The sequence below is a fragment of the Copadichromis virginalis genome, linkage group LG10, assembly GCF_057382275.1.
Source record: "Copadichromis virginalis isolate Kocher_CV1m ecotype Utaka linkage group LG10, C_Virginalis_male_GT1.1, whole genome shotgun sequence".
Classification (NCBI taxonomy): Eukaryota; Metazoa; Chordata; class Actinopteri; order Cichliformes; family Cichlidae; genus Copadichromis; species Copadichromis virginalis.
Window position 1 is genome coordinate 34,959,388 of NC_140627.1, and position 26,647 is coordinate 34,986,034.

A 26,647-nucleotide genomic window follows, 5' to 3' on the forward strand; every position below is an offset into this window, starting at 1 on the left:
CTTAACGCCCACTCACATCCTGGGCCATCTGACATCAGGAATTCACATGATAAGGTGGGGCCAGGTTTCACAATGAACACACCTGAAACCCTGGCTCATTGGGACCCACACCCAGTTTCACACCTTGGGTCAGGCGATTAGAGGATCATCAGGGGTCCTTTTGTCCCTCAGTGGGGGGAAACTCCCACTAGGTTTATATCTGGGACTCTCCACCATTTGACCTTAGAACTGAAGAAGCTTCTCGGATGAGAGGTGAAACGTCTTCAAGTAACTTAAAGAAGTCCAGACGCTTTTCTTTGCAAGCTCCTGAGACTTGTTGTTGTATTATTTTAGCATGTTCAAGAAAAACAAACAAACAACCATCAGTTTTTAAACAATCTTTTCGTTTATTAAAGGGAAAGGTAATCCAAACGTACCTGGCCCTGTGTGAGAATGTGCTGCTGATTCTTCTTTCAAGTTCTCAGGGAAGACTAAGAAACTACAGTGAAAAATATGACATTTTCTGAAGAGTTCAGTTTCTCTGCCACACCCACGCCCGATTACTGCCACACCTGCTGAAGCACAGGCCTGGTCGAGGTTACAGGAATGTTCCTCAGGCTGTGGCACTCCAGAGAACCACAGTGAGAACCACAGTTATCCACACATGGAGGAAACAGTGCTGATAGTTTGTTTGACGGTCTGAAAAATGCTTGTCTTCTAAATATGAAAAATAAAATCAGGAAGGAGGAAAACCCTGTCTCACAGGTTCACTGCACAGAGTGTGTTTATGAAGTAATCACAGCAATACAGATGATAACATTATTTTTAAACACCTGAACACATCATATACCAACATTTATTGATATTTGCATCATTTAAGTGTAAATATTTATTATACTTTAAAGTTAAAGAAAATATTGTTTTCAAACTTTGCATTTGTGAACAGTATTTTATTTTTAATCAGTTTGTGACTGGAGACCATGTCAGAACCTCCGAGCTCGTCCTGAGCAAAGCTGCTGCTAATCCAACCTGCTCTCTAAGGTCTGGGCATGTCCGACTGGGAGGAGGTCATGGAAGTCCATCTCAGCTAGCTTGGGGATGCTGCAGCTTTTCCTCCAGACCATCAGGAGGATGTAGGTGGGATAGAGAGGTGTGGCAGTCTCTGTACAGACCAGACTCTGTCCCTGAGACCTGGGCCAGCATGAGTCAGATGGATCAAAGGTTTGTGTTAAATATAGAAAATTCAGGAAAATGTTTTATTTAAGCAATGGAGGAAAAAGCTCGTTACCCAGGAACCAAAGATGTTCAGGAGATCTGTGTGTATACAGGCTCATGTTATACAGCTCTTAGATGACGTATTACACAATATGATAAATTACCGTGGACTAACAGTTCTTGAGTGCGCCACTAATGACCAATAATTATCAAAATGTGATCAAACGTTCTTTATTTTATTGTGTGGCACATTTTTTCTCCTTTGCTGCTACGACTGCTGCTCCCACTGCTGCTCCCAGTGCTGCTCCCAGTGGCCCTAAAATGCTCCCGAGGCCCGCTCCTATCCCAGCAGCCCTCAGGATCTTGTTCTTCGTCTGTGCCCGTCTTCTCGCTTCTTCTTCTCCCATGTCTGGATTTTCTCTCATAAGTCGTTCCATCTCTTCTCTGATGGCTCTCTCAGCTTCCTGCAGCATGTCATTGGTGTAGTATGTTGCTCCATTTCTCTGAACCATGGTGTTGATCTTCTCCAGCAGCTCTTTGACCTGAGAGCGATCCTCACTCCTGTTGTTAAAAACATGATATCTTCCTCCGCACTGATTGATGAAGCGATGCAGAGGCCGATTTCCACTGATTGATTTGTCGATGTCGATTCCGTTTGGCAGATTGTCTCCATACGTGAACAAGACTATGGTGTAACAGGCTGCATCCACCCCAAATATCTTCTGAAGGATTTTTATCGTTTCTTCTTCTGCTTTTGTAAACCTGCCGATCTGGATCACAACCAGGAACACGTGAGGACCGGGAGCAACAAAGGAGACGCATTTAACGATCTCCGTCTTTACATGCTCCTGAGTCAGTAGGGTGTCAAACAGACCCGGAGTGTCAACTACATCCAGGATGTGACCATCCACCTGCCCTGTTACTTTGCGACACCCAACTACTGATGAAGAAAAAGAAGTTATAGACTCAAAGGCTTTTCTTCCCAAGATGGTGTTTCCTGATGCACTCTTCCCCACTCCAGTTTTCCCAACAAGCACAATCCTCAGGTGTGGGAACCCATCTCTCACTGCATCTCCTGGAGAACATAAACAGACAGCGTTAGTGGGACTCCCAGGTCATCACACAGGTCATCACACAGGTCATCACACAGGTCATTACACAAGTCATTACTAGGGATGGGTACCGGTGTCCGGTGACATAAACGGTAGTAACCAAACCAAAAAGCAGCGCACATTTCGGTGCTTTTTTTTCCTGAGCTGTGATACACTTCTAGCCAATCATTTTACGTTTCCGAGGATAGTAGGCGGGGCCAGGTACGTACGTTCTTTTAGAGCAGAGCTAGAGATTAAAAATGCCCAAGGCGAAGCGGTCAAAGTCTGGCTGTACTTCACAGCAAAAGATGCAAACTCAGCAGCAACAAGTGCTTTAAGCTGATACTGTGATACTGTTAAAGGAGGTAACACCTCAAATCCGATGAAACACCTGGCGACGCATAGTGTTTTTTTTAAAAGCCCAGAAATGCGCCGTATGATAGCTTGCTGCGAGAACTCACAACAAGCACATCTACTGTGGGTGGGTTGCCTGTTATCGGACCCGGAGCAACATCCCCCAAAAACCTGAAGAGGAGAGTCCTGGCCTCTAGCTCTGCCAGTGTAGCAGAAATGATGACGGCAGCAGCAGCCGTTCTTCTCTGCGTGAGTAGCTTAATGTTGTTCGTGTGTAATTTACGTTGAGTAGGCTAACCACGTTATTAAATTAATGCATGTAAGGTGAACTAGCAAACATCATCATAGCTACATGCGGCTGTCCTCTTGTTTGATGGCAGATACTCCCTTCACCCTGGCCAAAAAGGCTAAAATGACCAAAGAAAAAGTGGAAAACAGTTAAACATGAGAGGTTTTTGGACAAAGTTTGTGTTTTTTCCATTGTTTAAGCACTGCTTCCAGCCAAGAGTGATACCATATATGCCCCGTAGCTGCAGAAAAGGCTAACATTGTTATCTTTTTACAAAAAACCAGCTGAAAATGAGAGGTTTTTGGACCAATTTGTGTTCTCCATTCTTTAAGCACCAGTTTGAGCACCGTTTAAGTACCGGCACCGTTTCAAAAGTACTGATTTGGCACCTGTATCGGATAAAACCTAAACGATACCCATCCCTAGTCATTACACAGGTCATCACACAGGTCATTACACAGGTCATCACACAGGTCATCACACAGGTCATTACACAGGTCATCACACAGGTCATCATACAGGTCATCACACAGGTCATCATACAGGTCATCACACAGGTCATTACACAGGTCATTACACAGGTCATCACACAGGTCATCACACAGGTCATCATACAGGTCATCACGCAGGTCATCACACAGGTCATCATACAGGTCATCACACAGGCGCTCTCCAGCAGCGTGTCAGTGTCCCGCTCTCTCCCCTCACTCAGGATGGCCCCGTCCCTCCCTGAGCTGGTTCTGCTGGAGGTTTCTTCCTGTTAAAAGGGAGTTTTTCCTTCCTACTGTTGCTCATAGTGCTTGCTTATAGGGGGTCACATGATTGTTTGGGTTTCTCTGATTTATTGTAGGTTAATTGGCTGAAAAGATTTTACACTGTTCGGGATATTAAAATCTTAATCACACATCTCGTTATTTCCTTATTTTAAGTATAGAAACTTTCCACAATCGCTGTTCAGCATAAGCTCCGTCTCCCATCACTGTTGGTCACATGCAGAGGGAAACCTTGGGTTTATTTAAGAGGACCCAAACACAGACGCTCGAGGCAGGAAGCAGGTTCAATCAAATACAAGCCGTTTATTGGAGGCTGGAAAAACATGAGAAACAAAGGCAAAGTAACACGAAAATGAAATAAACTTAAACCTAAACTTGGGAAAAACTAAGTAAAGATCTAAGTATCAAAGAACTACAGACCATGAACATCATGAGGTGACCAGACACGGGTAGGAGAAAGGAGAAAGGAAGACTGGTGAACTAAATACACAGAAGCGCAGTGAGGAACACAGCTGATACAAATGCACGTGACGCCACGGGGGAAGCAAAACTAAACACACTGAACATGGAGACACAAGACTGTCAAAATACAACAGGAAAAACTCAGACGTAGACTGACACATGAGCTGGACACAGGAGGAAACACAGATGAGAGGGAGCGAGGGAGCACGAGAGAGAGGACATGACCGGCAGGGAAGCCGTGGAACAACACACAGGAAGGGGAGACGTGACATCACGACACACAGGAAGGGGAGACGTGAGAGACGTGACATCACGACACACAGGAAGGGGAGACGTGACATCACCACACACAGGAAGGAGAGAGGTGACGTCACCACACACAGGAAGGGGAGACGTGACATCACGACACACAGGAAGGGGAGACGTGACATCACCACACACAGGAAGGAGAGAGGTGACATCAAGACACACAGGAAGGGGAGGGGTGACATCACCACACACAGGAAGGAGAGACGTGACATCAAGACACACAGGAAGGGGAGACGTGAGAGAGGTGACATCACCACACACAGGAAGGGGAGACGTGACATCACCACACACAGGAAGGGGAGAAGTGACATCACGACACACAGGAAGGGGAGAGGTGACATCACCACACACAGGAAGGAGAGAGGTGACATCACGACACACAGGAAGGGGAGAGGTGACATCACCACACACAGGAAGGAGAGAGGTGACATCACCACACACAGGAAGGAGAAACGTGAGAGAGGTGACATCACGACACACAGGAAGGGGAGACGTGAGAGACGTGACATCACGACACACAGGAAGGGGAGACGTGACATCACCACACACAGGAAGGGGAGACGTGACATCACGACACACAGGAAGGGGAGAGGTGACATCACCACACACAGGAAGGAGAGAGGTGACATCACCACACACAGGAAGGGGAGAGGTGACATCACCACACACAGGAAGGGGAGACGTGACATCACGACACACAGGAAGGAGAGACGTGACATCACCACACACAGGAAGGGGAGAGGTGACATCACCACACACAGGAAGGGGAGAGGTGACATCACCACACACAGGAAGGAGAGACGTGAGAGAGGTGACATCACGACACACAGGAAGGGGAGACGTGACATCACCACACACAGGAAGGAGAGAGGTGACATCACCACACACAGGAAGGGGAGACGTGACATCACCACACACAGGAAGGAGAGAGGTGACATCACCACACACAGGAAGGAGAGACGTGACATCACGACACACAGGAAGGGGAGACGTGAGAGACGTGACATCACGACACACAGGAAGGGGAGACGTGACATCACCACACACAGGAAGGAGAGAGGTGACATCACCACACACAGGAAGGGGAGACGTGACATCAAGACACACAGGAAGGGGAGACGTGAGAGACGTGACATCACGACACACAGGAAGGGGAGACGTGACATCACCACACACAGGAAGGAGAGACGTGACATCACGACACACAGGAAGGGGAGACGTGACATCACGACACACAGGAAGGGGAGAGGTGACATCACCACACACAGGAAGGAGAGAGGTGACATCACGACACACAGGAAGGGGAGAGGTGACATCACCACACACAGGAAGGGGAGACGTGACATCAAGACACACAGGAAGGGGAGACGTGACATCACGACACACAGGAAGGGGAGAGGTGACATCACCACACACAGGAAGGAGAGAGGTGACATCACGACACACAGGAAGGGGAGAGGTGACATCACCACACACAGGAAGGAGAGACGTGAGAGAGGTGACATCACGACACACAGGAAGGGGAGACGTGAGAGACGTGACATCACGACACACAGGAAGGGGAGACGTGACATCACCACACACAGGAAGGGGAGACGTGACATCACGACACACAGGAAGGAGAGAGGTGACATCACCACACACAGGAAGGAGAGAGGTGACATCACCACACACAGGAAGGGGAGAGGTGACATCACCACACACAGGAAGGGGAGACGTGACATCACGACACACAGGAAGGAGAGACGTGACATCACCACACACAGGAAGGGGAGAGGTGACATCACCACACACAGGAAGGAGAGACGTGAGAGAGGTGACATCACGACACACAGGAAGGGGAGACGTGACATCACCACACACAGGAAGGAGAGAGGTGACATCACCACACACAGGAAGGAGAGAGGTGACATCACCACACACAGGAAGGGGAGACGTGACATCACCACACACAGGAAGGAGAGAGGTGACATCACCACACACAGGAAGGAGAGACGTGACATCACGACACACAGGAAGGGGAGACGTGACATCACCACACACAGGAAGGAGAGAGGTGACATCACCACACACAGGAAGGGGAGACGTGACATCAAGACACACAGGAAGGGGAGACGTGAGAGACGTGACATCACGACACACAGGAAGGGGAGACGTGACATCACCACACACAGGAAGGAGAGAGGTGACATCACCACACACAGGAAGGAGAGACGTGACATCACGACACACAGGAAGGGGAGACGTGACATCACGACACACAGGAAGGGGAGAGGTGACATCACCACACACAGGAAGGAGAGAGGTGACATCACGACACACAGGAAGGGGAGAGGTGACATCACCACACACAGGAAGGGGAGACGTGACATCAAGACACACAGGAAGGGGAGACGTGACATCACGACACACAGGAAGGGGAGACGTGACATCACCACACACAGGAAGGAGAGAGGTGACATCACGACACACAGGAAGGGGAGACGTGACATCACCACACACAGGAAGGGGAGAGGTGACATCACCACACACAGGAAGGAGAGACGTGACATCAAGACACACAGGAAGGGGAGACGTGAGAGAGGTAACATCACGACACACAGGAATTTATATAAATAAAATTGAATTGAATTGAAGTGTGGGAGCGATGAACTGACTGGACATGTGGGGACAACTTGTGGAAGAAGACACAGGTAAGACTACTGTGGGCGGGGCATATAAATACCAAGGTGGGAAAAACCCACAGTGTGTTTCGGTTAAAAAGGAAAGCATCTGAAAGGGCTCCTCTAAACGCTCTTCCTCACTGAGAACCAAAACAGAACCTCAAACGTATTCAGCTGAAGAACGACATCAATGCAGAGCTGTGGCTTCTGAGGTATCTGGAGTATTTTCTGCTTTCCTGTAAAACTCCAGGGAATGCAGGAAGCTTGCTCCGAGCTTACAGGAACCGACAGTCGAACTGGCTGAACAGGATCAAAAGATTTCACCTGAACTCAGTTTCACTCATCAGGTAAAGGCTGTGGACCGCAGTGAGCGTCGATCAGTAAAAACAGTAGAGTTTGTACTTTACTGTCTGTGTGTGGTTTCTTCATGTCAGAACACCAACAGCTGCTCATTGTTGGGTTGTGACCTTTCAATATGAACACCTGTAACTTCATATTGTCAGGTCTGACACCAACCACAGGTTTTCTCAGCAGGAACAATCAAAGCCTTTGTTTTCCTGCAGACTGTGTAAAATAAATCTGTTTCCAGCTCTGCGTGGTAGGGCTGGCTATCGACGTCGACTTCTGCGTTCAATTTGATTGAATTCAGACTCAGGCGGTCAGAAACATCTTATTTATTCATTTATCAGCACTTATCCATATTTAATATCCATATATTAAACCGAAGCTGACACTGTGAGACTTCATCAGAGGTGTGAGCGCCACAGCAGAGGCCTTTGTGTCAAAGTAACTGAGGATCAAACAGACACACATGAAGCAGATGTTCTGGCTTCTTATAGCAAATAACCTTAAAATATTCTGCAGTAGAACAAAAACTGAAGCAAACCATGAATCAACACGAACACAACAGCAGACTGGTGCATAATGAGCAGAGAATAATGCAGAAAACAGAGATTTGATGGTAAACTGGTCTGTGAGTACAGAGACAGAGCCGTGCAGGAAGTGGGATTTTATCGTGGTGGAAGCAAAACAGCCAAAGTCAGAGTGAGAGTGACGATGTTTATCATCATCCTCTTTTGCTGCTGCTTCAGTGAATGTTGGTCAGATTGATGAAACCTGCAGCATCAGAGTCAGTGAGCTGTCAGCTTTTAGCCCCGACGGCGTGTCCGTGCTGTCACAGCTCGCTGATTCTGATCTGTCGGCGCTTTGTGTGCACGCCCTTTATGCGCTGATTCTAAAGCTGTTAGTTTGATGTCTCTCCAAACAACATTGACCGAACCAGCAGCAAAAGAAGATCCAAACTACGTTTCATATGAACATCGTCATGTATTCACTCTGACTTTTACTGTTTTGCTTCCACCGCGATGCACAGCTCTCTCTCTCTCTCTGTACTTCAAGAACAGTTTCCTTTTCTTCATTATTCGCTTGCTTGTTACGCACAAGTCTACCGTTGTTTACAGGCTGTCGGCCGCTGTTTTTTTTTTTTTTACATTCTTCCGAAAATAAAACCTAATTTCTGCCGTTCAATACTGAACAAATGTAAACTTTTTAAAACGCTGTGTCTGTAATAAAACCACTGTAGCGTCAGAGGTGATGTTCATATGTTGATTAATGGTTTTCTTTCGTTTTTGATGTACTGCAGAATATTTTTATAAAATCCAGAACAGGAAAATCACCTTCATGTGTTTCTGTTTTATCTTCAGCTACTTTGACACAAAGGCCTCGCTGTGACGCTCACACCTTTGATAAAGTCTTGCGTGTGTCAGCTTCCTTTTTATAGATACAAAAATATGTAAATGTTCTGATCTGAATTATATTTCTGACTGTCAAAATTTCCCAGATTCAAATCGAATCAAATTAAATCAAATCGTGGATCGAATCGATTCGGGACCTTGTGAATCGGAATTGAATCGATTCTAGAAATCAGTGACGATACCCAGCCCTACACAGGACACAGAAATAACCAATCACAGTTCAGTTTAACATGTAGCTCTTGGTTTGTTTGTTTTTTTACTTTTCATCTAGATTGTATTTTATGATAGAAAGTTGGTCTAAACAGTAAATGAAAAGTTTTAAATGTACTTACGAGCATTGGTGCCGGCCATGTTTGTGCTGCTCAGGATTACAAAGCTTTGCACCGACACCTTCCTGCTGCTGCTCTGTGCTGTACACCGAGGACGCTGTCACTTTAAGGCACTTGTTAAAGTTGCTGCAGGGAAGACTGCAGACAGAAGAGAGCTTTCATTGGTTCACCACCCACACAGCCACAGTGTGAATAACCTGCAGTCCCAATGTGTCACTGTTAGGGGATATTCAACCCTGGCTGTGAATCAAAAATGAGTTCCTGGTTTTAATTCTACTGCATGCAACAACATTCCTGCTGTCACAACAACGCTTAGATGCTGCAGGGCAGATTCCAGAGAGAAACTGTCATTGGCTGGTTACACAGTGATGTCACAGCCTAAATATTTAGTAACATGATAATAAATGAGTCTGGTTATCAAACAGACCCTCAACATCTATATAACCTGTACTATACTAATGTAACCAACAGTTTCCCAGAGTAGATGGAGGTGACTCTGGCGCCTGAGCTCTTATAACAGGCCTGAGGTTTTCTGCCTGAGCATTACGGTCTATTCATATTTGGGATCTGGCAGCGGTTTCGTTGTTGCTTCATTCCGAAGCAAAGTGACGTGTTCAGTTTTGTTCTCTTGAGGAAGAACACGAGAAACGTGTCGTTTAAAAGATTTATTTATTTTTTATATTTTTTTTAATTGAAAGTTTTGTAATTATGACAGTCATCCACATGAAAAGAAAAACAAAAACAGTAAAAAAAACAAACAAACAACTCATGATCATCGCTTCACTCTCATGGTGTGTTTAGACCAAACACAAATCCCTCTTTTCCCATGATTACATATAGAGATACAAAATTTGAGCCTCTGTCATCTTTATGGACCGCCAGCCCTGTATCATTCAGCTTTGATATGATAACAAAAAAAATAGGAAGGGAAAAGTTTGTAAAATCAAAATTCATTATATATCTCACAAATGTTCATTTCTGTGCAGGTTGTACCTTCTTATTTTCCTTTGGCTTTGCTAAAAAATAACGTCTTATTGCAGATTATATTCTGCCACTGAGAACCTCATAAGCTCTTTTATAAAAAGGTACTTTAATTTAGCAATACACACAAACAAAAAACCCCAAAAATAACAAAACAAAAAACCAACCAAACAAACAAAGATACTACGCACTAACAATAACATAGTGGCTCAGTGAAATCCGCAGATCTGCTCGGTCTGGGGGAGCTCCCCTCCACCTCTTTACAGGTCCCATGTCGTTAGGTTTTTACTACTGTCCACTCAGCACTTTACAGTCCATCCCTGATCATATTCGGAAGGGTATTTCCAGTCTCTTTTAAAAACTACCTTAAAAAAAAATAAATAAATAAAATAAAACGTCCTTAGCAGACCTTCCTTCTTCCAGTAGTTGCGTGAAGATCTCATCCCACGTTACCACCTTCAACAAATTTCTCCCACTTCCTCCAGTTTTTATGAAATTGGTCCATTTTGAGGTTAAAAAAAAAAGGAAGTTTTTCCATTCTATATATTTCCTCCATTATTCCTATCCAATCTTTCTTTGTTGGGGGCTCTTTCTCCAGCCACCTCCTGGTAAGCGCTTTTTTGCCAGCTCCCAACAGGATGTTTATCAAGTGTTTGTCTTTTAAGGAGGCTGCTGATGGGATATCGCCCAAGTACACAGTACAAAAATCCAAATTTAGTTTGAGACCAGTCACCAAGTAAATTGATTCGACCAATTCACTCCAGTATGACAGGATTATTGGGCTTTTCCAAAATATATGGAAATGATCTGCCATGTTTTCCCCACAGTTTCTCCAGCAGTGTCCATCTGTCAGTTGACATTTTTGTTTGTATTTTATTTTGGGTTTTATAAAAACACCTAATAAAATTTTTCCACGTGAATTCCCTCCAATAACCTGAGCTAGTAGTTTCCATCTGTGTCCTGCATATATTTAACCAACTGTCCTCTGATATGTTGGTTTTAGCCTCCGTCTCCCATTTAATTTTGATATAATTGGTTGATTGATCCTTCGTTTAAAAGATTTCATTTGCTTCAGCAGTTGCAAGTTTACAGCGCTGGACCTCAGTGTAAAATCAGCAGTGTTGGGCAAGTTACTTTGAAAAAGTAATTAATTATAGTTACTAGTTACTTCTTCAAAAAAGTAACTGAGTTAGTAACTGAGTCACAAGATTCTAAAAGTAATTAATTACTTGAAAAGTAACTATTGCGTTACTTAGAAAAAAAACATTTAACCCTCTGGGGTCCCGGGTATAATCGGCCATTTTTACCTACTTTTGATGTTTCCTCCACTTTTCACCTTTAAAAACTATTTACCTTGTTTGGTCTCATTGTTTTCAGCACAGCCTCACGTGTCTGAATTTACAGTCATGTTTTCATTTTGACAAACTGTATTAACACAACTGATCTAAAATCAGACAAAAAACATAAAATCAAAAAAGTTATAGTTTTACTGTAACAACCACAAACATGTTTAATGACCATATTTCATAACTTTAGATGCAAATATAAATCGTCAATTTTAATTTATATGCACACGTTTTGCAAACAACAAAGTTATTTGCATCCATTTAACCTTTACTCTTTTTTAAATAACCATTTCAAACTATTTACAGAACAATCAGCTGTTCTTCAACAACAAGATGCCACAGATTATTTCTCCCACTCCAAAAAAATAATTTCTGTCCACTATGAAGGAAACATCACAGCCTGATACCTGCAGGTCTGACAGCAGCAGGTGTGTCACTGCTGTTTCTACCTGGAGACAGCAGTCGCCTCATTGTTCTGACACACAACACAAAACTGTCCACAACACACTAACTACACACTAAACACAATACACTACACAAGACAACACATTAACTACACACTCCAAACACGCTAAACGTCACAAATCTCTCACATCCAAAAAACTCTCTCTCTCTCTCTCTCTCCTAAAACTTCCGCCTCTTCCTAAACAACCAAATGTCATGTTGCCATATAATTTTTTGATTGGTCAACATGGTGCATTTTTCCACCAACATGAACGAGCTGTTTTATTTTTGACTTTTTTTTGTTTGCTCATAAGCAGAGCGGTCTCGCTGTCCTTAGACAGTAAACGTGAAACTATTGAGGAAAAAACACTCGTGTATATTGTTTATCATGACCCTGGTGTTATGTGTCCGATCAACACAGTTTATAAACTGGTATATGTCACCTTGTTGCTTTGTCTGTAAGTGGTCATGTGATTGACCACGACTCCTTTATTCTTCCTCAGTCAAACAGCAGCACTCGTGCGATTGTTTTGCCCCCTGAGCTCCAGCTGTTGTGCCAGAAAGTGATGGTTACCGTCCGCAGGAGCGCAGCTGCTTAAAGCTGCAGCGTCCTGATTCTTACAGCTACTTCCTGCAGCTGATATAAGCTGCAGTGAGCTGAACACAGCTTCAGCCGTCTGTTGAAAAACGGTAACGCAACCGCATTTTCTTGTTAGTAACGGTAACGGTGTTGTAACGATAGGAATAGTAATTAGTTAGATTACTCGTTACTGAAAAAAGTAACGCCGTTAGTAACGCTGTTACTTGTAACGCCGTTATTCCCATCACTGGAAATCAGCCGTCTGCTTCACACGAAGGATGACCCTGCAGCAGGCCCTACAGTTTTATGCTACAAGAAAAAGAAGTATTATTATGACTACTATTATTATATTCTTCTGGAAGCGACGTGGCAGTCCTGCCGGATCTTCTCCTCTCTCTGTTCATGTCTAACCTTGCCTTCTATCTGCTCCTCTTCCTGGAATAAAACAGAGAAGATACCTTCCTGCATGAACATGAATTTTGCATGGCTCCATGAAACATACCTTAGGTTATATGGCCAGAATCTGTGATGTTGAGGGGTCAGGTGGGGCTGATGGATTTCCCGTGGCGTGACCTGCTGTCTGTCTGATACTAAACCAGGGTAAGATTTCCTCTAAAAGAGAAATTTCAGGCTCAGCGTCATTCTGGGACTTCAGGTTGTTTATACTGTGACATCACTGTGTGGCTGGCCAATGACAGCGGGTTTCTCTTTGGAACCTGCCCTGCAGCATCTTTAACTAAGTGTTGTTGTTGCATTAGATACAGTTGTATTAAAGGAAGGACCAATCCCGTCGGTACAGCACAGAGCAGCAGTGCAAAGCTTTTTAACAAACATGGCCAACACACTAGCTCGTAAGTACATTTACAACTTTTATCCTGATTTACTGATTAGACAAACGTTATATAGCAAATGATAAAAAGTTTAAAAAGACCTACCTGCTAAACTGAACTGTGATTGGTTATTTCTGTGTCCTGTGTCTATGTCTCTTGTCCTGCTGTTGTTTTTATTGTGAAACATTTGTTTGAAGCTCAAAATCCTGAAACATGTGCTCCATGCAGTGCTGGAAACAGATTTATTTTACATGGCTTGCAGGAACCAAACCATAAAAGACCGTGGTTGGTGTCTGCAGCGGTGACAGACTGATTTAGGAGATTTATTTTGATGCGCATACAGTAAACCTGCTCAGCCAGTTTGTGGTTAGTGTTCTCTTCCTTGTTGGTACAACAATGAAATGGTTGGAATGGAATGGCAATGGCATTTTTCTGATGTTGAACGTGGACATCCAGCAAACTCAACCAGAGGTCAGCGTGTTCAAAGCTTACAGGAACACCCAAGAGCTGCACGACAGCACAATTACAAAAAGACTGAAGAAGTGCGGCTGGTTTGGAAAGGTTGCAAGACCAACATGGATTTTGGGTTTCCTCCATCATGAGCAGCAGCACGTTTGGAGGAAACCAAACACCTCATACGAACTGTGGGCACCGCAGTGGAAGGACGATGATTTGGGCTTTGAGTGGATGTCTGTCCTACAGCTAAAGCTTGGACCAAACTGTGTCATCAACAGGACAAAGATCCAAGCACAGCAGCAAATCTCCAACAGAACAGCTGTAAAACAAACCAAGCTGCTGCAGAGCTTAGAGCGCTTTGCATGAATGAATGCTGCAAACCTCAATGAGCTGAAGCATCTCTGGGCAGGAGAGTGAACTAAAACTACTCTGCAGACATGAGACACACTGATGACGTCACACTGATCCATAACTGCTGTCAGAGACAGATGCTGCAGACTGTGTGGAGTTACAGGTGCGGACCCAAAAGGAGGCAAAGCTATGACTTAACGAACAGCGAGCCGTTTATCAGAGGCTGGTAAAAAAACAAAAGGCAGATGGACACTGAGGCAAAACTAACTAGAACTAAAGTGGGACAGCCTAAACATGAAATTATCTCCTGATATGTAAAACCCTAAAAGTGAAACTGTACTGTCATTCTACCATGATGGTAAGATTTAAGATTTGGATTTTTACTCCGCATCTGTAATGTACATAGGGAAAAAAGACTGAAAACTGCACAACGTGGAAGAAAAGAGCAAACTAATCAGTATGCAGAAAATGTAGATGTGGTGACTGGACATTTAAATGGCTTAAATCAGCTTATTAATACGGCACCAATCAGAAAATGGGCTGAAATCTCATTTACTGTCATTTACAAAACAAATGAGGTTTTTCTGTGTAACTGTGCCAAATGTAGATCCCTGAAGCAAAAATCAATCAAAGATGTAATCCTTCCTATCACACCAACGAACAGGGTGACACATTTGTTTTGGACATAAAATAAATTTTCTTTTTTATTTTCTGTTGAATCTTCAGATATCTGTCATATATTGTCTTTTACTCCTTTTACATTTTCAAAACAGGCTTGTTAGTTTTTACTTTTCAGGGAAGCTTTTATTTCACAAATCTGAATGCATTCAAACAGCAAAAAGTCGGATTTGTTACTGGTGGTTGTTGGACTCTGCCAGGGCTGCTCTTCGTCACCAGTTCTCTTCAGAATTTTTATGGACAGAATTTCGAAGAGTAGCCAAGTGGCAGAAGGCCTCCACTTGGGTGGTCTCAGAACCTCATCTGTGCTTTTCGCACATAATGTGGTTCTGTTGGCTTCATCAGGTGATGTCCTCCAGATCACACTGGAACAGTTTGCAGCCAAGTGGGAATCAGTGGGAATGAGAATCAGCACCTCCAAATCCGAGGCCATGGTCCTCAGCCGGGAGCCCACAGAGTGCCCACTCCGGGTCAGGGATGCCTCACTCCAAGTAGAGGAGTTTAAGAATCTCTGGGTCTTGAGCACAAAAGTAAAGTTCTTGATTTACCGGTGGATCTGGGTCCCTACCATCACCTATGGTCTGCAATGCGTCCTGTCATGGAACCCTCCAACGCATAGTGAGAGCTGCAGAGAGGATCATTGGTGTCTCTCTCCCCTCCCTCCAGGACATTTACAGCACCCGTCTCACTAAAAAAGCCCTTTGCATAGCGGCTGATCCCACGCACCCAATGCAAAGCTTCTTCAAGCTGCTGCCGTCAGGGAGGAGACTGCGGAGTCTCCAGGCCAGGACCAGCAGGCTGAAGGACAGCTTCATCCATCAGGCTGTCAGGAAGCTTAACTCCCTCCCGATTCTGCCCCCTCTCCCCTCTCTCCTCCACGGTCTCACTGAACTCTGTCACACACACACACACACACACACACACACACACACACACACACACACACACACACACACACACACACACACACACACACTCTCTCTCTGACTCACTCACAGGCCTGCACCAGTTACCAGTCACTTTGTGGAGCATTGGACTGCCATTACCTCATAAGACTTTGTTGTTACACTATCTCTTACCGTACATTACTAAATCTCCATTTGCACTATTTGCCTATTTGCACTACTCTGCCTGGTTTACACTCAATGTCATTTACCCTTACCTGAATATTGTATATTGTATAGCTTTCTTGTTAATTTGTATTGTATTTATTTAAATTTTTACTTTTTAATTATTTTATTTGCATTTTTTAATCACTCTCTTATATTTAAATGTTCATTTGCTATTTCATCTAGGGTTTGAGAGTAACGAAATTTCTATTCTCTGTATGTCCTGTACATGTGGCAGAATCGACAAATAAAGTTGACTTGACTTGACTTGACTTGAGTTTTGGGTAGTGACCGAAAGAACAAGAACAGGAATACAAGCCAGTTGAGGTATGTTGGACATCTGACTAGGATGCCTTCTGGGACAGGTGTATAGGGCATGTCCCACAGGGAAGAGGTCCTGGGGGGGACCTCGGCTGGCCTGGGAATGCCTTGGTGTCCCCGTGGACAAGCTGCAGGAGGTGGCTGGGGTGAGGAAGGTCTAGGCTTCTCTGCTAATGCTGCTGGTCCCGTGACCCGGCCTGAGACGAGCACAAAAAGATGGCCGATGGATATTTTCTTATTTTTTATATTGGTTAAACTTACACCCGATAATATTCTGATCAGTGACTATCAGCAAAATCACATATAAATCATGACTATTCTGTGTTTAACAATTAAAACATACTTAATATTCAGAATCATGCATAACGATGCACCAGAAACCGCCACAGAGACACTAATCTGCCAAGGTTGAGGCTGAATCACGTCTACACACAAAGTCCACACTGTCCGATTGTGGTGAGCTGCCTCAGGAAGGCCAACTAACCTTATTTATTTATCTTCTTCAACAGATGCAAAGGACCTCCACCTGAGGATGGTGCTGCTTGGGAAAGCTGGAGTAGGGAAGAGTGCAGCGGGAAACACCATCTTAGGAAGAGAAGCTTTTCAGTCTTTTTCTTCTTTTTCTTCTGTAACATTGGAGTGTCAGCAAGAAACAGCCCAGGTGGATGGTCATACACTGACTGTGGTTGATACTCCAGGTCTATTTGACACCACCCTGTCTGTAGATCAGGTGGTTACACAGATTGTTAGATGCATCACCTTTGCTGCTCCTGGTCCTCATGTGTTTCTGGTTGTGATCCAGTCGACCAGATTCACAAGCGAAGAAGAAGAAACGATTAAAATTCTTCAGAAGATGTTTGGAGAAGATGCAGCACGTTATATTATGGTCTTGTTCACGTATGGAGACAACCTGCAAGACGGAGTCGACATCTACAGCTCAATCAGTGGAAATCGGCCTCTGCATCGCTTCATCAGTCAGTGCGGAGGAAGATATCATGTTTTTAACAACAAGAGTGAGGATCGCTCTCAGGTCAAAGAGCTGCTGGAGAAGATCAACACCATGGTTCAGAGAAATGGAGCAACATACTACACCAATGACATGCTGCAGGAAGCTGAGAGAGCCATCAGAGAAGAGATGAAACGACTTCGGAAAGCAAATCCAGACATGGGAGAAGAAGAAGCGAGAAGACGGGCGAAGTTCCTGAAGGCTGCTGGGATAGGAGCAGGTGTTGGATTCATATTAGGACCAGTGGGATCAGCCCTGGGAGCAGGAGTGGCAATTGCTGTTGTGGCAATGAAACAAGGAGAATGCGTTATACTGTGAAAACTGTTGGTATTTAATCACGATTTGAGAGTTTTTGTGGGAGTTCTTTACAACAAGGTTACTCAGTGTGTATTTGGGAGCTGATGATCGTCATTATTAGTGACTTCTAACTTTCAGATGACTGTCTGCGGTGCTCCTGATCTCAATGTGTATGTATGTATGTATTTAATGTCACTTTTATTAGTGGGAAAACATTTTTCCTTGATTTCTCATGTGTAAAAGGTACAGAAATTATTCTACTCCTTTCATACTTTGCATTTGTGATTTCTGTAAATCTAATTGTAAATTGGTTACGGCTTGCAAAAACCACAGAGACACAGAGGGTGATATTAAACTTACTTCAGGTCTTTGATGTCACTGTTGATTTTTCTTTTTTCTTCCTTGACTTTTTTTTTCTTGCATTGGCATGAGGTGGTACAGAGGTTTAACAGGTAGTCCAGCTCCTCAGGATGGCATGTAAATACTTACTTACATATGCTCAGGACAAATCACTGAGAACCCGTGAACTAGAAATATATAGATATATATATTTTAAAAAAACTCAGACGCACTAGCAAATACTGAACTGAGAACAAAATAATGCAGAGCATGCACTTCAAACCATTTTTGAAATCCAAAAAACAAAACTTTGAGTCCAAGAAAACCACCTCAAAATGCTTGGTCAAACTCCAGGACAATGAGACTGAGAGAGCTGCACACAGCCATAAAAGGCCCTCAACTGATCAACAGGACCAATATCTGCGGCTTTGCACAAGGACGAGCAACATTACACTGGCGGAACTGCAAAATGACCTCCAGTAGTCCTTTTCTAACCAACCAATCAGAAACAGACTTCATGAGGGTGACTTGAGGAACCAATATCCTCTATTTGTCCCCAGTTTGCATTTGCTATAGCCTGTCAGAACTGACAGGTCCACCACCGAGTGCTGTTCACAGATGAGAGCAGATTCCCCCTGTGCACACGGAAGGGTCTCAGGGTTTGAATGGACCCAGATGTGGAACTCCTTGAGTAAAGACAGTTATTTTATTTATTTATTTTTATATTTTGGGGGGGTTTAATAAATTTGTCCATATTTCTAGAAATGAGAGCTGCTCCATCCAAAGTGGGATGGATGCCGTCTCTCCTGACAAGACCAGGTTTCCTCCAGAAGGTTTGCCAATTATCTATGAAGCCCACATCGTTTCTGGGACACCACTCAGACAGCCAGCAATTTAAGGAGAACATGCGGCTAAACATGTCACTCCTGGTCTGATTGGGGAGGGGACCAGAGAAAACTACAGAGTCCGACATTGTTTTGGCAAAGTTGCACACCGATTCAATATTGATTTTAGTGACCTCCGATTGGCGTAACCGGGTGTCATTACTGCCGACGTGAATTATGATCTTACTGAATTTACGTTTACCCTTAGCCAGCAGTTTTTAATTTCCTTCAATGTCGCCTGCTCTGGCCCCTGGAAGACAATTGACTATGGTTGCCGGTGTCTCTAGCTTCACATGTCTGAGAACAGAATCACCAATTACCAGAGTTTGACCCCCGGCGGGTGTGTCGCCGAGTGGGGAAAAACGGTTAGACACATGAACGGGTTGGTGGTGTATCTGGGGCTTCTGTTTAGGACTATGCTTCCTCCTCACCGTCACCCAGCCGCCCTCTTTCCCCAGCTGCTTGGGGTCTGCCGGGGAACAGCTAGCGGGCCTACGCTATCTTAGACTGCACCAGCTACAGGGGCCTGGCTAGCTATGGGTGAATGAAGGGTGCGAAGCCGAGTCTCCAATTCAGTAATCCTGGCCTCCAGAGCTGCAAATATGCTACATTTGTTGATAACGATTGCGTTTAGACTTTTCTTCCACCCAGTGGCGGTCCTAGCCTGTTTGGCGCCCTGGGCGAACACTCCCTCTGGCGCCCCCCACCACACACACAGAAAACATTAAGGATTGTACTTTAACCCTTTAAAGCCGGTCGGCACGGGCACGATCCGTTTTGCGTAGCTATTTTTTTTTTTTTGCCTGTCCCGTTTGGCTCTTTTGCATCAGAATTGTTGTCTAAAGGCAAAGAAAGATGCCCAACGGATTTACTTTACCAAACTGACCATCCCAGCCTTGCCGTAATGGTCCATTTGATTCACCTTTTATTGTTTATTTTATTTTCACTTGCTGAATACGGGACAGACTTGACTGGAGGAAAGAAGGGGAGAAAGAAAGAGGGAAAGAGAAACAGCTGAGAAGAGGGACGGGGGAGAAGGGCAAAAAACAAAAACCAACAGAATGGGCAGAGAAAAAAATGCATATATCAATCACCTGGATCACCTGCTGAGAAAGAAAAAAGAAAACAAGCAGAAGAGAACAAGAGTAATAGAATAAACAACATCACAATGATATATGGGAATGCGTAGCTATTTTTAAATCCCCGTAGAACCGGAACCACTAAGCTAGCGCAATAATTTTTTTTGCATATGAAATCGGAGGAGTTGTACTTACATCTCATGTCATCAGCTTGTCCTCGGTCACAGTTTCCTTCCACATATAGCTTTGCAAAAACTGCATCAAAGCGCTTGCAGGAACAAAAACATAAACACGCTTTGCCGATCCGATCAGCTGTTCGTAACACTTCCTACATTGGAATAGACGTCAGCGCGAACAATCACATTTCCGCCATTACCTGCCCGAAACCGGAAGTGATGTCATTTTCGTGGAAAATGTAGTATTTTTTTTTTTTTTTTTTTTTCAAGGATGTCCAAGTATTTCCTTTTTTTTTCTTTTTCTTTTTTTTTTTTGCCTGTCCCGTTTGGCTCTTTTGCATCAGAATTGTTGTCTAAAGGCAAAGAAAGATGCCCAACGGATTTACTTTACCAAATTGACCATCCCAGCCTTGCCGTAATGGTCCATTTGATTCACCTTTTATTGTTTATTTTATTTTCACTTACTGAATACGGGACAGACTTGACTGGGGGAAAGAAGGGGAGAAAGAAAGAGGGAAAGAGAAACAGCTGAGAAGAGGGACGGGGAGAAGGGCAAAAGACAAAAACCAACAGAACGGGCAGAGAAAAAAAATGTATATATCAATCACCTGGGTCACCTGCTGAGAAAGAAAAAAGAAAACAAGCAGAAGAGAACAAGAGTAATAGAATAAACAACATCACAATGATATATGGGAATATGACAGTAAATACTAAATGTTAAACATTATTGTGCAGCACATAAGATCAACAGAACACAGTGTGCTTTGAGGTAGGAGCCAAAAAGGGTGTAGTTTGTGGGTGTGATCACCCGTGTGTACACCTGTGAGCATGGACGCGCTTGTTTTTAAAAGGTTCCTTCATGTAATAATCTGCTAGAGGGTGTGGGGGGGCCACAGCCCCGTCCTCCAGGGCGTGAAGCAGGTGTGGAGGAGATCAAAACTCCAGACATCCAGAGGCCCCCAGAACACAAGAGACCAAGGAAGACCAACAGAGGGGCAGCTGCGCCACTGTCCCAGAAAGAGCTGAGGAGAGTCCCAGATGAGGGCTCACTCAGCAGCCGCGGAGCAGAAGCCAGGGGGAGTTGCAGTGACGCGCCCGTGAGCTCCGCCGGCAGCCAGCTGTGCCTGAGTGACCGAGCCCCAGGCCGAGAGGCCGGGGGCACCCCACCTCCGAAGTGGCCCGAGCGAGCCCCAGGCTCCAGGCCTCGATAAGCGGCCGCCAAGGAGTGAGCCGGTGTGTACCTGGACGCCCATCCCCGGACACAAAGAACCACCAACGCACCGATGTCTGAGGGAGTCCGCCACTGGCAGGGGAAGTGGTGGTAGGGGGAGATAGGCCTCCAAACCTTGGCGGGCCTGAGATGTCCCCAGAGAGGTGGCGTCTGATACCCAACCTGACATATAGACACAGACATACAGGCACACACAGATACAAACATCCATTCCCACCCTCATGCTCTCATATGCACTTACTCCACACTCAACCAACGTGGAGACAGACATAAAGAGACGCTGTACACACGATCACACTCCCCAAGCGTACTCTATAAACCGGGTCTAGGTACCCTTGCCCCTGGAGGGGGGAACTGCACCCAGACCCAGGTGGTGTTACCCTTTTCCCTGCGGTGGGGGGAGGCAGACCGCCCCGACTCCGCAGCAGCAGGAAGGCTCCACACTCCAGACCGCAGTCGGACGGCCAACTCCTCCTCCTAGCCCCCCCGCTCCAGCAGGTCGCAGAGAACGGGGGTGAGAGAAGACTCCAAACCTCCCTCCACCCGCTCATTGTAGTGTTGATGCATGTGTGTTCTAAGGTGCATTTAAAACCCAGGAGGGCATGGAGCTACCTGCCAGAGAGCAGCAGGTAAGCGCATGGTCCCTCCTGCTAGCCCTCAATGTCTACGTGTATTTAAAATTGAGAGGTGGGCAACGACGCCAGGGGTGGGGTGTACACCCTGATGGTACTTTGGACTCCGTGTATCGTGCCCACCCCCAAGATCCTATATGTATGTGTAATGAGAGTGTGAGTAATGTGAATGTCTAAGTTGTGGGATAAAATTGAGGCAGAGGCAGCCAGAAGGGGACAGAGGGGGGGGTAGCCTCCTCTGCACCCTGGTGACATACCCCTACTCCAAGGCCCTGCATGTGTGGGTGGTTGTGGTGGAGCGGGAAGAGGGAGGCAGCTGGAGATGGGGAGGGAAGGAAGGGAGGGGCAAGTGACCCCTCCCTGGGGCCAGCTCCCCCGCTGACCCCAGTAGGCACCCCCATACTCCGCGACCCGCCAGGGAAAGGGGGCCCAGGCCCATCCAGACCGGGCCCAGTGCAGCAGCACCGCCCGGCCCCACAGAGCCCGGGACAGTCCACCCAACCCCACCACAGAGAAAACTGCACCCACCCCACCATCCACTCATCTTCCAGACTACATAAGACAATAAACACCCAGGCTGAGATCTTCCTCCACCTCTCCTGTATCTCCCCCTCCTGCAGAGGGAGCTCCTGAGGAGAGGAAAGCTCCTGCAAGATGTGACAATCTCCCCCACCAGTTGAAGAGCCCCACAGGTGGCTCGACGCACCGGCGGCACCCTGCTCCAGGGCTGGGCCCCCATGCACCCACCCGCCCACAACCCCGGCAACACACCAACCAGGACCCAAGCCCCCGAGGCCCGGTCCGGGTCCCAGCCCTGAGACGGAGCGCCCCCAGAACCTCACGCCCATCCCGGACCCACCCAGGGGCAGCCAGGCTACCAGGTCAGTAACCCACGTCCGTCAGCACAGACCCTCCCCTAGCCCCGCTGCACGCAGCCGCGAGGAAACAGTCACCGGAGAGCCAACAGAGCCCCTAACCGGACATGACCGCTACCCCGGGTTGAGCCCCCCAAGGAAGATGCCTCCGGGGAACCCCCCGACGCCCTAAGCCTGTCCCTACCCCCACACCAATCACAACAGTGAAGGCGGGACCAAACTATGACCCCCCACCCCCACTAGGTGATGGAGCTGATCAAAGGAGCCCAGAGCAATTGATCTGATGTGGTGGCAGAGGCTGTATCAAGACTAATGTAATCTAATAGAAAATGTAGTTTTTTACTTAGTAGTTGTTTTTTTTTACCAGAAATGCCACTTTCATAAGGCTGCCGACCTATTGCACGCAATGGCGGCGCCATCTTACCCTCCGACCATACATACATGACACAAAACATCACATGGGGAAGACAGGTCAGAGAGGTATAACAATGGAAAATGCACCACATGAGGAAAGATAAGGAGAAAAAAATAACTCCCCCCAGACTGAGCTCCAACAGGGAGATCAGTTTGAGAACAGAAAAAAACACCTCTGCACATGAAACAACTCTTAATACACCAAAGAAACACATGACAAGCAACAGGGGGGGTAAAGGGTGAGAGACCGCCAGTGTAGACAGCACATCCGGGCCTGCAGCCTGTGCGCTGGTCTCCATGATCCACCGTCAGCATCGGAGGGGAATAAGCATCGAAGGCGTTTGGAAAGGGAGGGGGGATGAGTGCATATCAGTGTATATGTGTGCGTGTCCAGAGTTCAGCTGAGACAGTGTCCTTCACCCTGCCAGGCTAAGTAAACAGTCTTCCAGCCAACACAGGTGGCCTTGCATGGAATGGGAAGAACAGTCTAAACACAGTCGTTATCAGGGTGTTGTTGTTCAGCTCCAGCCTTGAGCCCGCAAGGCAAGTTGAATATCTAACAGAGTTTCACGATCGTAGGTCAGTAGAGAGTCAGCGTGGTTCAATAAAAGTGACAAAAACAATAAAAACATGGAGACCAAAAGTGGATCCAACAGCCGTGGACGGCGAGCCGTGCACACCGGTGCCATTTACACTAGCCTAGGCTCAAGTCACAAACAATATATTATGGTCGACAGTATGGAACGCTGCACTGAGGTCTAGCAGGACAAGCACAGAGATGAGTCCACTGTCAGAGGCCATAAGAAGATCATTTGTAACCTTCACTAAAGCTGTTTCTGTGCTGTGATGAGCTCTGAAACCTGACTGAAACTCTTCAAATAAACCTCTGCAGATGATCTGTTAGCTGTTTGACTCTTTCAAGGATGTTTGATATAAAGGAAGGTTGGAGATTGGCCTATAATTAGCTAAGACTGCTGGGTCTAGAGATGCTTTTTGAGTAAAGGTTTAACTTCTACTTTTTATCTAGATTGTATTTTATGATAGAAAGTTTGTCTAAACAGTAAATCAAAAGTTTTAAATGTACTTACGAGCTTTGGTGCGGGCCATGTTTGTGCTGCTCAGGATTACAAAGCTTACAAGCTGGCTGTGTCCTGTGTGACAGCACGGACACGCCGTCGGGGCTAAAAGCTGACAGCTCACTGACTCTGATGCTGCAGGTTTCATCAATCTGACCAACATTCACTGAAGCAGCAGCAAAAGAGGATGATGATAAACATCGTCACTCTCACTCTGACTTTGGCTGTTTTGCTTCCACCACGATAAAATCCCACTTCCTGCACGGCTCTGTCTCTGTACTCACAGACCAGTTTACCATCAAATCTCTGTTTTCTGCATTGTTCTCTGCTCATTATGCACCAGTCTGCTGTTGTGTTCGTGTTGATTCATGGTTTGCTTCAGTTTTTGTTCTACTGCAGAATATTTTAAGGTTATTTGCTATAAGAAGCCAGAACATCTGCTTCATGTGTGTCTGTTTGATCCTCAGTTACTTTGACACAAAGGCCTCTGCTGTGGCGCTCACACCTCTGATGAAGTCTCACAGTGTCAGCTTCGGTTTAATATATGGATATTAAATATGGATAAGTGCTGATAAATGAATAAATAAGATGTTTCTGACCGCCTGAGTCTGAATTCAATCAAATTGAACGCAGAAGTCGACGTCGATAGCCAGCCCTACCACGCAGAGCTGGAAACAGATTTATTTTACACAGTCTGCAGGAAAACAAAGGCTTTGATTGTTCCTGCTGAGAAAACCTGTGGTTGGTGTCAGACCTGACAATATGAAGTTACAGGTGTTCATATTGAAAGGTCACAACCCAACAATGAGCAGCTGTTGGTGTTCTGACATGAAGAAACCACACACAGACAGTAAAGTACAAACTCTACTGTTTTTACTGATCGACGCTCACTGCGGTCCACAGCCTTTACCTGATGAGTGAAACTGAGCTCAGGTGAAATCTTTTGATCCTGTTCAGCCAGTTCGACTGTCGGTTCCTGTAAGCTCGGAGCAAGCTTCCTGCATTCCCTGGAGTTTTACAGGAAAGCAGAAAATACTCCAGATACCTCAGAAGCCACAGCTCTGCATTGATGTCGTTCTTCAGCTGAATACGTTTGAGGTTCTGTTTTGGTTCTCAGTGAGGAAGAGCGTTTAGAGGAGCCCTTTCAGATGCTTTCCTTTTTAACCGAAACACACTGTGGGTTTTTCCCACCTTTGGTATTCTCTTTGTTTCCTCAAAGATCGAGTCGATTATTTAGTCTGTGCAGCGCTTCCATTTATACTGTTTCTGTCAGGGTCCTGGGTCTCCTGACAGAGAAGGAGAAACGAGAGGACGGGCACAGACGAAGAACAAGATCCTGAGGGCTGCTGGGATAGGAGCGGGCCTCGGGAGCATTTTAGGGCCACTGGGAGCAGCACTGGGAGCAGCAGTGGGAGCAGCAGTGGGAGCAGCAGTCGTAGCAGCAAAGGAGAAAAAATGTGCCACACAATAAAATAAAGAACGTTTGATCACATTTTGATAATTATTGGTCATTAATGGCGCACACAAGAACTGTTAGTCCACGGTAATTTATCATATTGTGTAATACGTCATCTAAGAGCTGTATAACATGAGCCTGTATACACACAGATCTCCTGAACATCTTTGGTTCCTGGGTAACGAGCTTTTTCCTCCATTGCTTAAATAAAACATTTTCCTGAATTTTCTATATTTAACACAAACCTTTGATCCATCTGACTCATGCTGGCCCAGGTCTCAGGGACAGAGTCTGGTCTGTACAGAGACTGCCACACCTCTCTATCCCACCTACATCCTCCTGATGGTCTGGAGGAAAAGCTGCAGCATCCCCAAGCTAGCTGAGATGGACTTCCATGACCTCCTCCCAGTCGGACATGCCCAGACCTTAGAGAGCAGGTTGGATTAGCAGCAGCTTTGCTCAGGACGAGCTCGGAGGTTCTGACATGGTCTCCAGTCACAAACTGATTAAAAATAAAATACTGTTCACAAATGCAAAGTTTGAAAACAATATTGTAATGTTCTGTCTCAAACTTATGAATAACGTGTTCGTAATCTGCTTCGTGAGCCACCATTATCTTTATTGCCGCTCGTTCAGTTCAACATAAAACACACCCACTTTCGTGAAAACAAACACTCCCCGTTGCCACTACGGTGGACCACAAGGGACAGTAAGCACGGAGTGCAAACATTATAAGCAATACAACATCTCCCTTTTTTTTTTTTTTAAATGTCCGCCAGTGACACAGCTGGTATACATTTCAAAATAGAACATCCTGAACATGAGGATAAGGAACAGTTTTTCAACACTGCCATGTGTAAAATTACTG

At 45.6% G+C, this 26,647-nt stretch overlaps 2 protein-coding genes across 2 annotated transcripts; one reads left to right on the forward strand and one right to left on the reverse strand.

Annotated features, from left to right (window-relative positions):
• Positions 1-362: 362 nt before the first annotated feature.
• Positions 363-9,436, reverse strand: LOC146700983 (GTPase IMAP family member 9-like). Its single transcript, XM_085471229.1, has 2 exons — positions 9,222-9,436; positions 363-2,269 (listed from the first exon to the last, which is right to left on the reverse strand). The coding sequence occupies exons 1-2, from the start codon at positions 9,238-9,240 to the stop codon at positions 1,431-1,433; spliced, it is 858 nt and encodes a 285-aa protein (XP_085327355.1). The 5' UTR covers positions 9,241-9,436; the 3' UTR covers positions 363-1,430.
• Positions 9,437-13,349: 3,913 nt separating this feature from the next.
• Positions 13,350-17,990, forward strand: LOC146700984 (GTPase IMAP family member 7-like). Its single transcript, XM_085471233.1, has 2 exons — positions 13,350-13,420; positions 16,824-17,990. The coding sequence occupies exons 1-2, from the start codon at positions 13,402-13,404 to the stop codon at positions 17,636-17,638; spliced, it is 834 nt and encodes a 277-aa protein (XP_085327359.1). The 5' UTR covers positions 13,350-13,401; the 3' UTR covers positions 17,639-17,990.
• The last annotated feature ends 8,657 nt before the right edge of the window (positions 17,991-26,647 follow it).